At 38.9% G+C, this 19,538-nt stretch overlaps 1 protein-coding gene across 9 annotated transcripts in view; it reads left to right on the top strand.

Annotated features, from left to right (window-relative positions):
- The window catches only part of smarcd3a (SWI/SNF related, matrix associated, actin dependent regulator of chromatin, subfamily d, member 3a), a 40,840-nt gene that overhangs the window by 5,644 nt on the left and 15,658 nt on the right, over positions 1 to 19,538 (top strand). For 3 of the 9 annotated variants that reach the window (XM_007241185.4, XM_007241183.4, XM_007241184.4), the window contains exons 1-3: positions 1,870 to 2,231; positions 13,105 to 13,292; positions 14,631 to 14,720. In XM_007241185.4, coding sequence (XP_007241247.1) covers positions 2,154 to 2,231; positions 13,105 to 13,292; positions 14,631 to 14,720 — 356 coding nt within the window. In that variant the 5' untranslated portion in view covers positions 1,870 to 2,153. Of the gene's footprint in view, positions 1 to 1,868; positions 2,232 to 13,104; positions 13,293 to 14,630; positions 14,721 to 19,538 lie in introns of those variants that run through there. The other 6 variants (XM_007241187.4, XM_007241186.4, XM_015603659.3 and 3 more) reach the window with 4 other exon arrangements.

Raw genomic sequence — 19,538 nt, 5'->3', positions numbered from 1 at the left:
GCCCATGTTCTGGACCAAATAACCCACATTTGATTGGTCCAAAAAAAGCTGGTCTCGGTTCAGATCAACCGAATCATGGTCTGGTTCATTTGCAGTGTGTGAACATTGGTTCTAAGGCAGGGTGTAATCACCCATTAAAAACAGAAGAAGAAAAAGAAGTGATGCTGTGGCAAAATCCACTTTCAGTTAACATGTATGTGATTCACGCAGCAGTATGGCCCTATATTGCTGTATGTTTTGTTCAGATAAAGATATTTTCAGAGTTTTATTTTTACAAGGAACACTCATTAATTATTATTTTAAGCATTTTAATATGTGCATACATACACTGTGATTTTTTCAAACTTTCACACACATTCAGTGTCAGAAAAGACCTTAAAATAGGCTTTGAATGTATTAAAAAAAATGTTTGAATTGATTTTTCTTTTACTTTTAATGTAACTTCCACCTCATTTAAGGTGAAATGGAAAACTCTAAATCTAATCTAAATTTTAAATCTAACTCAATTTCTAGCTAAATATATATTTCTGAAAATGAGACACATCTTAACTAGTCTAGAAGGTTTTAGTAACATTGAATTAAAAAAAAAACTTGTTGGTAAAGTTAGTTCTCTAAAACTATGCCATGTTTTGTAACTGCTGGTCTGAAACTGCTGGCTGTGGCTGGCTCTCTGGTTTTGCAAATCATTTCTTATTATGTCTCTCTCTATATGTAGTCTTTTCAAAAAGGGCAGGGCTGATTTTGCAATCTCATATGCCACAGTGAAACTAACCTTAACAGCAGCCTTACTTTGAGATTTTGCTTTACGTCCAGGTCATTGTACTTGTTGTGGTGTTAATTTTATAGCGTCTTCTTATGTTATATTCTTTCTTTACAGCCACTGTGGCTTCGCAAACAAGACAAACAGGTCTGTCCTTTACATGTGTAAACAGATAATCTGCCTCCCACCTCTTATCCATCTTTCTCTTAAGCAAATTCTGTCCGATGTGACTGCTAGCAGTGATTCTAATGATTGTCAATAGAAAGGAGGGGGCACTTTTTAAGATTAATCTTGGGTTCATATAATACTATTTCAGATCTTTTAAATGAAGATTATTTTGAATCTACAAATTTACTCTTTTAATCCCACTCTACTAACTGTGTTACCATTTGTTTATACTAGCAGGTAACAAAGTAAAATGTAACCAGTCAAAAAATGCATGTTTTGTAGCCTTGATTTAGCGACAAGTGACCCTGGTGACATTGAAATTTTCTCAACTTTGTGCAAATGAATTAGAACACAGTAAATCAGCATTCTAAGTTACACGGAATGCGACGTCTCCAGCTTCTGCTTCCTGAATTTTTACTAACAGAATTTTGCTTCGTGTTCTCTCTGTGCACTGAACTGAAATCTCTATCCAAACCCTGACACAAAAACACGGTTACATCTATAGTTCAGACCAGTAACACACTAAAACAGTTTTACATCAAATAAAACACTGGTTCCCAACATGAAATCTGCAGCTGACCTGAGTCTCTTGGAAAAAATCTCTTGATAAATTGAAAGATTAAATAATGCAGGGTAATATTTTCAGATTGTAGCACTATTTTATGTGTGTGTGTGTGTGTTTGCGTGTGTGTGTGCACGTGTGTGTGTTTATTCTAATCATAAGAGAGCGTCATGCCAGTGGTGCCAGGTTGTCCCTCAACGGTACTGAAGCAGTCCCTGCTGAGTAGGCATGTACCCCGGAATAAGGCTCAGCAGTGGGCCGCCAGCAGCCCCCTTGTTAGCCCCCCAGTTCCTACCCAAGTCTGTGAGAGAGAGAGAGCTACATTAAAAAAAAGGAGGGAGGGACGGTGGGCGTGCAGGAGGAGGAGAGAGAGGGAGTGAATGAGGGAGTGAAGGGAAAGAGAGGACGGAACAAGAGGCTTTTGACTTTAGCCACACGCTGCTGACATGCTTTAAAAAAGAGAGAGAGAAAGATAGACAGAGAGAGAGAGCATTTGGGAGACTAGAGGAGAGAGAGCCTTTGCGAGAGAGGAGTAAGTGCTCTCTGTGGAGGAGAGAGGGAATGTAGAGTGAACAGAAGGAGCGGCGGACGGATAGGGAGATAGAGCTACTTATTCAGACAACAAAAGAGAAACTGGTGGGGGGTGAAGGAACGGGAATAGCGATGGCCACTGAGGATTCTGCTGGCGGAGCTCGCAAAGCCACCAAGAGTAAACTATTTGAGTTTCTCGTCCACGGAGTGGTGAGTGAGAGAGCGAGAGAGTGAGTGAGAGAGCTAAGTCCTCTGTGTGTGTGAACATGCGAGCACGATTCTTGATGATTTAGTGAAGGCAGGACCGTGATGCTGCTGATGGTCGCGTGCAGAGGATATTTTAATTCATTTAAATTTTTAAAGGAAGAAAGACACAAGGCAGGGAGGAGAGCTGAGGATGGGATGGCTTGGTGTTTCTGTACGAGTCAGATGAGATAAGAGTGAGGGGAGGCTGCTGGTGCAGGTCACTATGAAGAAGTGTAAGGTGGAATGAGTGGTGATTAGTAGCAGTGGTAGTTTAAACTGTTTGAGGGTTTCTTTTTATTTGCGTGTGGTTTCGCTGCTGTATTATTATTATTTGATTGTGTGAACAGAACTAGAGTGAAGGCTTGGGTGATGTTAATGTCATTCGTCTGCATGTTGGTGTATTCATACCATGAAATTTCGCCATACACTTGCCGGTTGGTTTTTGTATCATATATCACATCATATAACAGTTGAGTTCATTAGTCTTGGGATAAAATGTCAATTATGGAATGGTAAGGTTCCCAATGCCAGTAGAATTGTTCCTAGATATGAAGGGTTGTTTCCCAGTCAGGGATTAAGCCTAATTATAGATTAATTTTCCTTTTTGTGGAGAATCTTCATTCAGAATTCTGTGTAGTCTAATACTAGGATTAATCTCTGTCTGGGAAACTGCCTCCAATGGATGTTATGCCTAGTCTTGGACTACAGTCTCTTACAGCATTTTGAAGGAAGATTTCCCATTAAAAGGAAAATAGTCTATGACTAGACCTAATCCACTTTTGGCAAACTGCTCCCAAGCGTAATGTAAAGTACATTAAGCTTTACAACAGTAAACAAGAAAATGCATACATAAAATGAATCTAACATGCCACATATCATGAAACATCCTGTTTTAAATGTGGATGTGATTTCTGATAGAGTCGCTACTCTGTTTGCATGGACAGTTCTTACCAGACACCACCGTTCACAATCATGACCACCCACTGTGCAGTCTGTCCACTGTGAGTGGTAGGTAAAGACTTCTATGACATATTCCCTCTACTCAAGTAACACTGTGAATCAAGGAATGTTAAATGCCTGCCCTCCATTAAAAAAGCGATGTCACATTCATCTGCCTCTACTATCAGGCTTCACTTGAACTCCGATATTTCATGTCACCTTGGCCAATATTCCGCCTCAATCACAACAATTCACAACATATACAGGTTTGGGTGCTTCCAACTGGTGCTCGGAGGTAATTTTTCATGATCAGTTTACATACTGTTGTCCCATGATGTTTGGCATTCCAGAGTCATGTCATAAGATAATATATGTTATGTTCTTCTGTTCGTACTTCATTTTATCCCCTTTTGTCTAACCTAAGGAAATCAAGTCTTCAAGGGAACACCTCTGCTGTTTATTTCAAAATTTCTTAGGTATTTTGCACCTCTGATAACATATCCATATTGCAATATATTGTATTGTTTGAGATACATTACCAATATGAGGCGTCAAATATCAGTGTTTCTTATTTATTTATAATTTTAAATCGAATGTTTTCCCATTATCTCACAATTTACTCGGCCAATACCGTGGACTCCCGCTAGTGATACCAGGAGGGTGAAAACTAGCACATGCCTCCTGTGATACATGTGAAGTCAGCCACCGCCTCTTTTCGAGCTGCTGCTGATGCAGCATTGCCGAGTAGCATCACAGCGCGCTTGGAGGAAGGCGCAGCAACACGGTTCTGATACATCAGCTCACAGACGCCTTGTGCTCAGGGTCATCTCCCTTCGGAGTGATTTGGGGAGACAGCGCCATCTACCCACCCGGCGGGAGCAAGGCCAATTGAGCTCTCTCAGGGCACCGGTAGCTGATGGCAAGCTACATGAACAGGATTTGAACAAATATCAGTATTTCTAATTAAACATAGGCACCTCAAAACTCACTAATGTTACTGTTCCATTACTCTACGTGCAGGCGGTAAATCAAATAAATAGGGTAATTCTGTGAAAACTGAAACCAATAAAGCCATAATTCCTGTGTATATAGTGTATATAGTGTTTAGCTTATTTAGGAGTATTATATCCTATTTAGGAGTATTATATCCTCACACAGATGCTATGATGTATCATAGAGAATCACAGTATCATCATTATCATGGGCAACATATCTTCATAATATCATATCATGAGATGCCCTGTGATTCTCAGCCCTACTCTTCATGCAGGCCATCAATTTGAGAAGTTGTCAGTTCAGAGCAGTGAATGATCTGGTCTGAATGTTCAGCCAGCACCAGAGCAGCCCTTGGCTGGAAGCAGCAAGGGCTTCTGTACAGGAGTTTTGGTTTCACCCTCCAGACTGCACCTCCACTGTTTAGTCTGCTCCCAGCACAAACTTTTCCACACAGTGTTCTCTCGCAGCCTGCAGTCCGGCTGATTGTGCCAGTGCTGGATGAATCATTGTGAGATCCAGGCTGTAGCACCCAGTCTGCTGTATTTGACCTCTCCAGCCCTAACCTTGTAGATTCCAGGTGGGATATGATTTGAGTAGAGTGGTTTTACTGAAAAGAAAAGTGCCACATGCTTTTGTTGTGTTGGAGTTGTATGGCATGGCAGGTTGGCCCTGTGCCACAGTTTAGAAGTGACTCTCTGAAAGGTTAGGAGTGTCTCTCCCTTTATTGTCCTTCAGTGAAACCCAAAGAAGTGCACATGCATCAACCAATTCATCAAACACGACTTTGGTTTCTGGACTGAGAAAGAGACATTTCAGAAGTCCTTACAGTCTAAAAAAAGTCTACTCACTTGAACTTTACTCATGAAATGATCATCACATTCAACGTATATTAAAATATGATGAAATTATGATTACTCCACTGTGAAAATGTTAAGATTTTAAAGGATTGGGACAGTATTGGAAATGCAAATAAAATAAAGCATGATTGCAGACAGTGTAAATTTATATTATTTAATATTTTATCTGGTCTATAAATCAATTGACATTTAATCCTGCATTTCTGGCCTGCAACATATTCCAATAACAGTTTTAATGGGGCAAATTAAGGTAAAAAATTGGTAAATGTGAGTCCTGTGAGTCTTTATAATATAATGTTCTGCTTCATTCATGCTGTTGGAGATGCTGTTGGAGACTTAAAAATGTGAAGTTTGTAGTTGTCTTTCTTTCTGTGAGATCTCAAAATAGTTACATAGTTTGATCGTCTAGTCTTAGATTCTAAGCTTCTCTTAAGTGAAGCTCTTCAGGTTTTAAAGTTATTAGATTTCAGAGAGGAAATATTAGAATATATATTCATATCATCTTTATAAGATAAATAAGATTTCACAATGGTATTGTTATAGTTATGGGTATTGGTTTGTTTGTTTGTTTGTGCATGTATGTAACCTGAAAAAAAAAACACCATAATATTGCAGAAACATTTTTTTACGGTCAAGTGAGGTGGGATTTTTTAATATGGGTAAAGAAAAAATGATATAATAATAATAAGAAAAACTCTGCTCTGTTCTCTCAGAACTGTCTAGTATGTTTGCACTCTGTATGGTGGACACTGTCAGGGTGGCACATTTCAGATTTCAGCCCTCTGTACAGAAGGTAAACCGCTGTTCGTCCTTCCTGGCCTCTCTGAACAGCAAACAACACAGCCTTAAAATAACTATGCAAATGACTATGAAGATTTTGTCAGTGTTGTAGTACTCGACTCCAGGGACCAGTCTCGAGACCAGTCTTGAGACAAAAATGAGCGGTCTTGGGCTCGATTTTGTCTCAGACTCGACCTTGTTTGGAATTGGTCTTGTTTCGGTCTCGGGGTGAGATGGACAGGCGGAGTCCGATTCCTCTGTCTGAGGTAAAGTTCATTAGAAACTGAACCTTTTTTCTATAATTACTGAACATCAACAATTCATTTAAACAGACCGAATCAGTCCTTTCTCTGTAAGCCTAAAATCTGCACACAGATTGGCTAACAGCGAAAAAACAAGCTACTCCCGCTTTCGTTCAGTATCCAATCAATCCACTTTTCATTTTGAATTGTCAGATGTTAAGTTAAATGTACTCTTTTTACCGGCTTGCTGGAGTTATATGAATCATCATGAATTTGTATTGAAGGTGTGGTTATCTCCAGTCGCACCCTTCACGTGAAGGATGTGATTGGAGATAACCACACCTTCAGTATGAAGAAACATTCAGCAGAAGGTAAATTCTGCTACGTTTCGATAACAGAGACCTCAGGGACCACGGCTAATTTTTCCAAACATTTAGAAAAAAAAGGAGAGATAAGTACAAACTAGTGAGATAACTAATGTTAGCAACCAAGTAACTAACATACTAATGTTATCGGGAATAGCACTGACCTTAGCAATGAGCTAACTAACCTTAGCATAAAGCTAGCTAAAATAATAATGTTACCGGGGAGAGAACTAAAGCTAGTGACGAGCTGGCTAACTTTAGCTGCCATCTAGCCAACCTTAGCTACAAGCAAGCTAACCTTACTGATAAGCTAGCTAAAATACTAATGTTACCGGGGAGAGACCTAAAGCTAATGACAAGCTAGCTAACCTTAGCTGCCAGCTAGCTAACCTTAGCAACAATTTAGCTAACCTTAGTGACGAGCTAGCTAAAATTCTAATGTTACCGGGGAGAGAACAAAAGCTAGTGACGAGCTAGCTAACCTTAACTACAAGCTAGCTAAACTTAGCAACAAGTTTGCTAACCTTAGTGATGAGCTAGCTAAAATTCTAATGTAACAGGGGAGAGAATTAAAGCTAGTGCCGAGCTAGCTAACCTTAACTACAAGCTAGCTAACCTCAGTGACGAGCTAGCTAAAATACTAATGTTACCGGGGAGAGAACTAAGGCTAGTGACGAGCTAGCTAACCTTAGCTGCCACCTTACTGATGAGCTAGCTTAAATACTAATGTTACCGGGAAGAGAACTAAAGCTAATGACGAGCTAGCTAACCTTAACTACAAGCTGTTTGAGGGCAAATTGTATGTTTTTTTTTATAATAAACATGAAGAGAATTTGATTTAGTTGACTTTATGTGGTGACTTCTGATTTAAGTTTTAGAAGAGACTAGGCTTGGGAATCGAGAATCGATTCCTGTTGAGAATCGATTCCATGTGTTTTGATTCCACGGAATCGTTTGGCACCTTGCTTAATGATTCTCTTATCGATTCCAGACAGCACGATCACGCAAGTTACGCATGATTCAGTAAGCACGTCTTTTCAATGGCGTCCACTAGGTTAAAACGCTCGAAAGTTTGCCTTCATTTCACGCTACATAAGGATGGCAACAGGGCGTTTTGCAACCATTGTAAATTTTTGATAACATCGCCGGGAGGGAATACATCAAATATGCACAAACATCTGCGCACACAACATTATTAGAGAGTATTTGCTACATTTCCATATTGCCAGTTGCACATTGTTGTGGACATGTTGACCTTGTTGTTGAGTTTGTAAGGTCGTATGATATTTAAGTAAACAAAGTTGGTGCTTATGAAACTGTTTACTCTCCTTTTTTCCCCAAATTGGAATCGATAAGAGAATCGATAAGGAATCGAATCGTTTCACAGAATCGATAAGGGAATCGGAATCGGAAAAATCTTATCAATTCCCATCCCTAGAAGAGACACAGATTAGGCATAATTTTGATAAATAGAGAAGATACTTTAGTATATTTATTTTTAAATCTTACTCTGGTCCCAGGCCTCGTTTTTTTGTGGTCTTGATCTTGACTTGACTACTAAAAATTACTGGTCTTGGCTCGAACTTGACATGTTCCGGACTTGGTCTTGACTCGGACTTGGCTCTAACGTTCTTGACTATAACACTAGTTAAAAATTCTCCAATTAGCTTGTTTCAATGTTGCTTTTACTCATGATATTCCACATCATCCTACATTTCTGCACATTACTTTAGTGAGTAGACACAACTTATTCCATATTGTTTTCTGCCAAGATTTCACAATTGAATATGACTTCTGTGTAATGTTTTATTGAAAACTTATTGTATGTTCTAGAATATTCTCTCCTATTCACTCTGGTTAAAATTTTGTAATGTAGTAATGGTAATGTTTCACATTATAATAAATTGTAGTAAATCTCCAGTTTAAGTTATAGATATGTTTGCTGTACTCTGAACACTGTTGTAGAATGTTTTTTCGTCATTTTTGGGCTATTAACTTTCAGCCTGGGTTACTGTAAAAGCTGAAGAGCATCCCAGAGAGGCGCTTCATCATTAACTCTATTTCCACAGCGATCTCTCAGTGACAGCCTGATGCTGCTGCCTAACTGCCCAGTCCAGCCTCCCTCTGTGCCCTGAACCTCCTCTGCGACCTTGAGAGCTGGGGATTGGCAGAGAGGCGCGTCACTGCCTCTTCCCACACCCCGCTGTGTCCACATGTTCACATCCCAGCGCCTCTCCCACCCAGGGCCAGCGGGATTGGACCGGTTCAGGGTACCCTGGGGTTCGGCCTACTTTAGGAAGGGTCGAACGGGTCAGGAGGGTCACTGCGCCATACGGGAGCGTCCCGCCTCTCTGGCAGAGGTGTGCTGTAGAGAGCACTGGGGCAGCTCAATTTGGCTGCAATTTTGGACGTTTTCGCAGCTTCTCTGGACATCCTGAGAGTTGCAGTGACTTTGTGTCTGAGCGACTGTATGAGTCACAGCTGACCTACTGAATGTGAAGGCCTGGCCAGACTTTAGATAACTTCAGAACTTCAAAAGATCTTCCAAAAGATCATCTTCAACTGTTCTTGGAGTTTGTAACTGAAGTGGCCTGATTAATTTTTATGTCTTTGTCATGGTGAGCACAGAATACAGACACGTGCAGATACTGATAAAATTGTGTTTATTATAAAATAAACCGATGTAAGACGTAGTCGATGCAGAAAAAATGGGTAATCACCAATAACCAGAGCAATGAAGACAAAACCATACCATAAACGAGAGACAGTCCAGAGTTCATACACGAGAGATCCAATGTCAGAGGTAATCCAAGAGGCAGTAGTGAAAACACAGTCCAGGTAATACACAAGCAATCCAATATCAGAGGCAAGGCAATAATCGGCGTCGAGAAAAACAAAGGCAAGGTCATACACAAGATAAACTGAGACAAGAGATAAAGTAACGCTTTGTAATGAGGAGAACCTACAATACGTGGCGTGGGTGTTTGTGTGGAGTGCTCTTTTATAGTGCCAGTAATCAGTATTCGGGACTTCCTGGAGGAAGCAGGTGAGGTGTCACGTGACCAGGTGAGTGCGTGATGTCAGCGGGTGGTGCATTCTGGGTAATGTAGTTGTTGACCTGAGAACCTCCATTAGAGCTGGGTGTGGAAGGGACAGAGGAGCTAACAGCACCAGACGTGACAGTCTTAGTGCGAAATAAGGTTGTTAATTTTGTTGAGTTCAGTAGACTTTAGTGAACTTAAAGGCACTGTTGATGAGAAAAGTTTCATGGAATTTCATATTTCAAAAGTCTTAGAAGTTTACCATTTCAAATAGTGACTTTCAGTGAGAGTTTATACGACCCAGAAACATTTTAGTTGAATTGTTAGTATATAGTATTCATTCCTGCATTTCTACTCGTACCTTCTTCTTTCTCAGCTATACCTTTATTAATGCAGTCCAGGACATTGCTAGAAAATGTCTTGTAGTGTGTTGAATTGCTTTAGTCCCAATGTTTTTAGGATGCGTCACATTCCTGAAATGCAGAAATGCATGTATATTAAAAATGAAGTGAAGCTGAACAGAGAAAATATGATATCATGGGCTCATACAGTCTGCAGTCTAATAAGCCAAAGTAAATGTAAAAACACTGCACTGTTTATTTGCATGTACGTATACGCTGGTACATGTTTGAATATAGATTTGAGCTGAATAGACAGTGAGACAGTGGGGTGCTGGTGTCACGCTGAAAGTAGAAGCTGTTCTGTGTCACAGTGACTCGTACTCCCCTTTAGCTGCAGTCTGATCCCGCTCTGCTCCTGTTGCAGCTGTCGCCTCTGAACTGACAGGCACAGGTGTGCACAGGCCTGGCCTAGATTGGCTCCCAGTAGCAAAAGGGTAGCACATTACTGGACTCTGCAGCTTTTACTGGGCTTTAGGTCTGCACACATTATATTTGTGGTGGGGACTGAATTACAGTGTTATTACAGAGTTCATATCACTGTCAAATAGCTTTACAGCTTTATGTGAGACAAAGGATATTATCTTTGCACTTTGCATAGGAGTGCTCAAATACAATATATTATTATATGATTATATTATATTGCTCTTCTTTTTATAATTTATATTATTTTTGTTTTGTCATGGGTTTTAAGACATCACAGTTTTTTGAGATATCATCAGTAGGGCTGGGTACCGCTTAAAAATGTTCAATACCGATACTTTGAATTTGGTATTGCCACCCAAACAACACTGTTGTTCAGTACCATTTTCTAAATTCCAAACAAAAAATACAAAAAGCAATAATTATTCTCACAAAACATATTTATTTAACAGCCGATGTGAGTAGTCTTATTCTCATGCTGTTACCATGAGAGGCTGCCATACTTTTGAATCTTGTTAGAACAAAAAGCTGACAGTGCGAGTGTGCGACAGAGAGACAGAGCGAGTCTGAGAGATTTCAGCACAACAACAATATGTTGACTGAAACCTAGCCCTAATCATCACTAGTGGTGTGCCATATGGTATCGTATACAATACAGTTGTGGTCAAAAGTTTACATACACTTGTAAAAAAACATAATGTTATGGCTGTCTTGAGTTTTCAATAAGTTCTACAACTCTTATTTTTCTGTGATAGAGTGATCGGAACACATACATGTTTGTCACAAAAAACAGTCATAAAATTTGGTTCTTTCATAAATTTATTATGGGTCTGCTGAAAATGTCACCAAATCTGCTGGGTCAAAAATATACATACAGCAACAAAATTTGTCAATTTTGGTGATGTAGCGAGTTGTGTCAATCAAATTAGCTTCATGTCATGGCCTCTTCACTTCTTGTAAGTGATTCTGATTGACTACAGCTGTTGACTTCTCATGAGCCCATTTAAATAGGGCTCATTTGACCCAGTGATTAGACTCAGCTACAAAAGCTACAATGGGAAAGTCAAAGGAACTCAGTGTGGATCTGAAAAAGCGAATTATTGACTTGAACAAGTCAGGGAAGTCACTTGGAGCCATTTCAAAGCAGCTACAGGTCCCAAGAGCAACTGTGCAGACAATTATACGCAAGTATAAAGTGCATGGAACAGTTGTGTCACTGCCACGATCAGGAAGAAAACGCAAGCTATCACATGCTGCCGAGAGGAGATTGGTCAGGATGGTCAAGAGTCAACCAAGAATCACCAAGAAGCAGGTCTGCAAGGATTTGGAAGCTGATGGAACACAGGTGTCAGTCTCCACAGTCAAGCGTGTTTTACATCGCCATGGACTGAGAGGCTGCCGTGCAAGAAAGAAGCCCTTGCTCCAGAAAAGGCACCTTAAGACTCGGCTGAAGTTTGCTGCTGATCACATGGACAAAGATAAAACCTTCTGGAGGAAAGTTCTCTGGTCAGACGAAAAAAAAATTGAGCTGTTTGGCCACAACACCCAGCAATATGTTTGGAGGAGAAAAGGTGAGGCCTTTAATCCCAGGAACACCATGCCTACTGTCAAGCATGGTGGTGGTAGTATTATGCTCTGGGGATGTTTTGCTGCCAGTGGAACTGGTTCTTTGCAGAAAGTAAATGGGATAATGAAGAAGGAGGATTACCTCCAAATTCTGCAGGAAAACTTAAAACCATCAGCCCGAAGGTTGGGTCTTGGGCGCAGTTGGGTGTTCCAACAAGACAATGACCCAAAACACACATCAAAAGTGGTAAAGGAATGGCTAAACCAGGCTAGAATTAAGGTTTTAGAATGGCCTTCCCAAAGTCCTGACTTAAACCCCATTGAGAACATGTGGACAGTGCTAAAGAAACGGGTTCATGCAAGAAAACCATCACATTTAGCTGAACTGCACCAATTCTGTCAAGAAGAGGGGTCAAACATTCGACCTGAAGCTTGCCAGGAGCTTGTGGATGGCTACCAAAAGCGCCTAGTTGCCGTGAAAATGGCCAAGGGACATGTAACCAAATACTAATGTTGCTGTATGTATATTTTTGACCCAGCAGATTTGGTGACATTTTCAGCAGACCCATAATAAATTTATGAAAGAACCAAATTTTATGACTGTTTTTTGTGACAAACATGTATGTGTTCCGATCACTCTATCACAGAAAAATAAGAGTTGTAGAACTTATTGAAAACTCAAGACAGCCATAACATTATGTTTTTTTACAAGTGTATGTAAACTTTTGACCACAACTGTATATCTTGTTTGCAGTTTATATGCATACACTAAATACTTTGCACTTTAGAATTTTGGTAAAACTTTTGGTACAATACCTTATTTTTATATTACATTATTTATTTTGTTACACTGTTATTATTTCATACAAAAGTTATTGTCTTGGTAAGTTACTACTGTTTACAAAAAAGTCAAATGTTTACAGACATTTTAATTCTACTGAAGATTTGAAACTTTTATACTTGGGTTAGGGTAAAGGATATCATCAGTGCTTAAAGAACACTGACCCAACTGTACATTTCATTGCAGAGAGTGTAAAAAACCCTGTTTAACTGGATGATGTGCAGCAAAAATTAAATAAAAATCACAAGTTCAAGGTTTGGATGGTCTTCCAAGCTACCAACCCCCTCACTGGTGCTTCATTGGGACATTTTGCTCTTTTGAATGTTGTAAGCCTGGGTTGGATTTCATTAAACACCAATAGTGACTGCTCACTCTTATTTTCCTCACAGCGTCCAGGCATGACTTCTGGGGCCCGGATGCCCCATCAGGGTGCCCCTATGGGTCCCCCTGGACCTCCGTATGGAGGAACACCCCCAATCCGGCCAGGAATGCCTAATCCTGCAATGGACCCAAACCGGAAACGACCCACAACCACTCCGCCCGTGCAGCCTCCCCCTGTCCAGAATCGACCCAGAAAGTAAGTACCATCTTTTACCCGCCAGTCGCACAGCAGAACTTTACCATGTCAATGTTCCACTGTTCAGTCCATGCTGACAGTCTAGTAAAAATATTTAGCTCATTACTAGACCAGACTCTTAATTGCAGTGTTTGTACCTTTTTGGACATTGACCTCTTCTTCCCAGAGTCATCACCTGCTGTTATGAAGTCCAGCCCCCTGTAGTGACTAGAATGAGCATTAATACATTGGTGGTTACAGAAGGTGCACGCCCTCTGGATATATCATAATTACACCATTATATAACATAGTTTGATCAGTTAATGATTATTTTGAGAAAGGGTTTTTTTGCCCAAGTTGAAGAGTTTCAAGAAAAACACTTTATAGTAGGGTTATAGTAAGTTAAAAACGTTTCTCAGAACCTCACACCTTCCATTAACATGCGTCCAATCACAAATGATTGCATAGTGTAAAATCATTGCTGTTCACACCTGGTGTTTTAAATTGCTTGCTTAAATTGACTGCTTATATAATATATCCCACCATTTCTGCTGAGGGAGAGGCTGGATAAGGTAAGAGTTTTTTAGCCTAAATTGAGATGTGGAAGCTAGTTTTGCTTGCAAACTAGTCATGAGCCAGCCACACATTCCCATCTTTAGAGTTTAAAGAGCGATGCAGAGATGTGAATGTAAATATCAGCACTGACCACTTAAATCCCACTTAAGTCCCACGTTCAGCTGTTTTCTTTTAAGTGATTTAAGGCAGTGCTCTGATGGTGGACTAAGGCACTGGCACTATGATCCAAGGATCACTGGTTTGAATTAATTTCGCTTTCGCTGATTAGCAGCCAGAGTCTGAGAGAGCACAATCTGCCTTTTCTCCCTGGGTGAGTAGATGGCACTCTCCCCACATCACACCCAATGTAATGTCGGTCTGCACAGCTGGCTGTTAGTGGATGTATCAGAGCTAATGCTACATCAGCAACAGATCAGAAAGAGGAATAAAATTTGAAATAAAAAAGTAATCAGATAAAACATCAGATTAGTCAACTACCAAAATAATAATTTGTTGAAACCTTTTGCTGCTTTGGCATTCATTCTACAGTATTAATGTGGTTAGATTAATATACTACCTTGAGACACATTGTATCCCATTAGCAAATGTACTTTATGCTGGCCACTTATAATCAGATCACCCAGGATGCATATTAATGCCAATTGTGAACAGGGGTTAATGAACTCGGATTAAAATGTCAAGTATAAGAGCTATTGTTTCCTATGGATCCTTGGCCAGGGCTCGGTACCCAGCAGCACATGCTGTTTTAGTGACTAATAAGGGTCACTAAATTTTAACTTGTAGGAAACCACTGGGATTCCCAGGAGCCAATGAGGTTTCAGCAAGACAAATGGACTTGCGAGAGGCCCAGTCAGAGCCGGCAATTGGAACCAAGTAGGCGCTTTACTGTGCTGCATGTTAGTCTGAGTTTGTAATGGATTTGACCTTTGCTTGTTAGGTATGCTTTTCCTTATAGCATCCTTATAGAGTTAATGTACAGCCTCACTGGCTAGCCTCACTATGATCCCATGCATGTATGCACTCTGGACAATGCCATGAAGAGAAATACCAGACCTGTACGGTCTCCTGGTTCTGTGAGAGAATGAGAGACATGGTATTGTGCATGTTGGGTAGAATGTACAGTAGACATGAATGTTGATTGCATGGTAGAGAACATTGTTAGGGCTTTTTCACATCTGTAGTTAATTTGCTCTGGCCCAGAAAATATATTGAGTTTGTAAACTTGGAATATTTTCTCCTTGGTTTGGTTTGTTTTCACACAAGGAAAAATCTAAGTGCATCAAAAAATATGTCTAAACAAACCACACAAGAATGATCTTCCCTTTTATTTAAACCACAAAGGAACAAACTGTACCAGTTAGCATGCAAATGAGCATGCATACTCTCTCTCTCACACACACATACAGACACACACACACACACACAAAAACACAGAGCAGGACGGAGTAGTCTAGATAATATTTACTAAATTAATGTTTGTTTAAACAAATGTTTTTCTGCTTGATTGATAATATCCAATTTACACTTTGTACTAAATGTGGACGGAATCGTTCTCTATCTTAGATAGAGATCTATCGTAATCCAAACACAGAGAGTTTTTGGGCAGCTTAAACTTGGTTTTTCATTCAGACAAGTAAAATCAGAATGTAATCCGATCACCAAATATACATCTTAATGCCTAGTGTAAACAGGCCTTATATTTATAGCAAACAAACTTCTGTTAATGCATCATATGTACACAACCGATAAAAAAATCAATTTATTTTTACCAGCTAAGCCCTAGTTTGAATAAACTGAAAGGGTACAAAATCCAAGTAACTTAAATGATACAAATATCACTATAATGGCAAGGCTTTTAAGATCTGGATAAGAACTTGCAGCTGATCTATAGAAAGGAATATAATATGAACTTAAAAGAACAAAGACTTTTTCTGTAGTACTGCAGTGCTGGAACAGTGTGTTACTGCACTCTTTACTGCACACACACCACATTCATACTTTTGTTATAATAACTAGAAAAAAAACACAGATAACTCTTAACTATTAGTCTTATTGTATTACATATTTTTAAAAGAAATTACTAATAAAGCAGGCATATAGTAAATACCCATTCAGCACTGCCACTGGACTACTAAAAATAGCTCTAGACAGCATATGGTCGTATATATAGTCTATTATTGTAATCTCGCTAATATTTTTCCTACATTCTCACTATTATCAAACTGTCTCATTCACAGATTTACAGACCCTGAGGAAAAAGTACATATAATACAGTAAATCTCAAATAAATATTAAAACAAATACATCTGAAACTAATTAGAAATAACATTTTATTAAGATTAACATGCAGCTTTTTCCAATGTCAAAAAGATAAAAGATAAAGATATCTTTCTAAACTTCAGAACCAGTCAGTCATTATATCTGATGTTTTTTTATTTGTTCAAATCTAAAACAGAATTGTTGTGTACGGTGGCGGCAGTTCCAATAAAGCTTATAAATAAAATCCAATAAACACCATTCTTTCGTCTGTACACAGATGACAAGACAATTTTGTGGTGCAATTCACAGTGATGGATTTTAGCTCTATCAGAAGTAATAAAAAATAGTACAGTGTAATATACTGTGATGCTCTCAGTATTGGGACCAAGGGACTACATTCTGTTAGATTGCAAGTTCATGATCTAATATTGATAGAAGAGTTATTGGAATACTTTTTGGATATAAGCTGTCTTAAAAATTGTAAAAAATAATGGCCTGGGAAGCTTACTTAATTGGTTAAATTATTTAAGCATGGCCAATATTGCACCCCCACACTTTATAAAGATGTGTAACATGGGCAATTTTCCACGGTCTGTCAATACTGCTCATTTTTATAGAGAGATTGTATATATATATATATATATATATATATATATATATATATATATATATATATATATACATAACTTCAATATTAATAAAGACATTCAGAACATCAACAGAATTAAGTGGACCAAACTTACACTCTAGTGAAAAAACTGAAAATAGGTAACTCCAGTTTTGTGGTCCATATTCAGTATTAGTAAGTCAGTATTATTGTTGCCATTTACACTACATTGTAGTGATTTTACAGTAACGTCTGTTTTATGATTCTGATACTAGTATCAAAATCACAACAACAATAAACAAATTCAATAAGCATATTTCACTTATAACACTTATAGCCTAAACTAAATAAAGGTTTCCTTTCTCTAAAACGATTTACAAACAGTAGCAGTAACATTTTGGGCTCTGAACATTTTGATGAAACCCTTTTCTTTGCTCAAACAATTGTTGGGCTAGTGTATAATGACCATGTTTCAGTTTCTGTTTCATCTGCAAACACACCTGGACTAAGCCATTATGAGCAACTAATTTCTGGTACAGGTGAACTGGAAACTGGGTTACAGTAAATTTAACATACACATTCCTACATAATGTATAGTATAGTACTTTTATAGCACTAATCACAACATTTAAGGTACTTACTGAAAGTTTATACTGGATATTTGGTTACAAATAAAATCAATAACTCAGTGGTTAGTCTAAAAGTCAATAGGTTTAAGGACTCCTCCCCATGTTTTAAACCTCTGGCCCCCAAAATGCTCCACTGTGCTTCCCAACCTCTCTAGCCTCCTCAGCTCGTCCCGGAGGAGCTGTGTGGTTTCCTGGAGGGAGCGGAAGACCATGAGAAAGTTTATCCATTCTCGTGAGATGAGGATGTGAGTAACGGGTGTAGACAGACACTTCCGCCACCAGCTGGGCCATGTGTTCTCTAGTCATGCAGAAGTCTGGACAAGTAGGACTTAATACATTGGATTTGAAGATACCTATCCAAGCCCATCACAGACAAGTACAGTACAACTCAACATTTTGGACACACCTTCTTATTTATTGTTTTTATCTTTTTTTGTTTTTACATTGAAATTAAATATTAGTCATCCAGACTATGAAGGAACACATAAAGAATCATGTAGAAACTTTAAAGTGTTATACAAACCAAAATACTCTGTGAAGCATTTAGGTGCTCTTATCTGAGGAGCTGTAAACTTGTGGATTCTGAGACTGGTAACTCTGATGAACTTATCCTGCGCAACTTTAGGTCTTTTTCACCTGGACTAGTCCTGATGAGAGCCAGTTTCTTCATAACATTTTCAATGTTTTTTTAAATTGACTGACCTTTATTTCTTAGTTTGATTAATTAGTTTGAAGTTTAAAATCATTACTCAAATAGAGCTATTCACTGTATACCATTTCTACCTCTTCACAACACAACTGTTCCTCTCAAACACATGAAGAGGAGCAAGAAATTCAAGTAATTAGCTCTTGATGAGTTTAGCACAGCTGTTAACTGAAAGCCATTCCAGGTGACTGTACCTCATAAAGCGGACTGAGAAAATCCAGCCAGAATGTGAAAAGCTGTCATCTAAACAAGAGGTTAAAAATAATGGTTTTAATAAGTCACCACTGGTGTATGGGTTAATTGAACACAAAAATGTTTGGTACAGAGGCAAATTAAATGGAGTACACTTAGGGCTGGACTATATGGACAAAATGTAATTCTTACATTAGGTAAAATTGTTATCATTTCAGTATTGATATGAAACAGTACAACAATTATTTAATATTTGTTTCATTTTTAGTGCAGTGATTTTGTTATGTTTTGCTGCACATCTACCAATTAATACTATGCAACCCCTGTTTGGTTTTCTTATGATGCTCCCCCTACAGTCTAGGATTAAATGTTCACTGTTTCGCTGCTGTTTCTCCGTTCCTTTCTCTAGCCATGCATGATTTTTTTTAGCACAACAGACCAGCAAAGGTAAGAAAAAAGACTTATGAGAGATAAAAGATTGAGAGAAAGAGAGGACGGAGAGACCCCACCTCCCACTCGCCCAACTCACCCATGTGAGAACTCTCTAAATTGGAAAAAAACTTCATGCATAAGAGAGAGAAAGAGAGAGAGGGAGAGGGAGAGAGAGGGAGAGTTAATTGGCTTAGTGACTCAGCTCTGTACTGTGACTGCATGGGTTTCTCAAGACATGCATACATGTGCATACACACATTCACTCTCTCTTTTACACACACACACACACACACACATACAGAGTATGAATGACCATTATTTTCTCTTTATTACCGATATTACACTTTCTTGCTTTAATCATTCCTCATACCTCATTTCAATTCACACACTCTCTCTTATTCACTCCTTCTCTCATTCTCTCTCTCTTATTCTGTCTTACTTATTTTCTCTCTCTCTTTGTCTCAATCACTCTTCTCTCTCACATTATTTCTCTGTTATTCTCTCACTCATTTATTCTCTTTCTAATTCTCTCAGTCTGTTATTCTCTCTCACACTCAATTTTCTTTTTCTGTCTCTCTTATTCTCTCTCTTTTATTTTTTCACTCTCATTATCTCTCATTCTTATTCTCATACATTCTCTCACTTTCTCTCATTCTCACTTATTCTTACTTCCTTTCTCTTTCTTTCTCTCTCTCTCTTTCTGTCTCACTGTCTCATATTCTCTCTCTTTTTGTGTCTCTTATTCTCTATCTCACTCTAACTTATTCTCTCTTCATTTCTCTCTTTCCCCTGCTCCCTTCCTCTCTTTCTCACCTCCACTACTTTCTCTGACACACACACACTCACACAGCTGGAACAACGTCTGG

This window comes from Astyanax mexicanus, chromosome 8 (genome assembly GCF_023375975.1).
Source record: "Astyanax mexicanus isolate ESR-SI-001 chromosome 8, AstMex3_surface, whole genome shotgun sequence".
Classification (NCBI taxonomy): domain Eukaryota; kingdom Metazoa; phylum Chordata; class Actinopteri; order Characiformes; family Acestrorhamphidae; genus Astyanax; species Astyanax mexicanus.
Note: the sequence above shows the minus strand (reverse complement) of the source record. Positions and strands in the feature narration are given on the sequence as shown.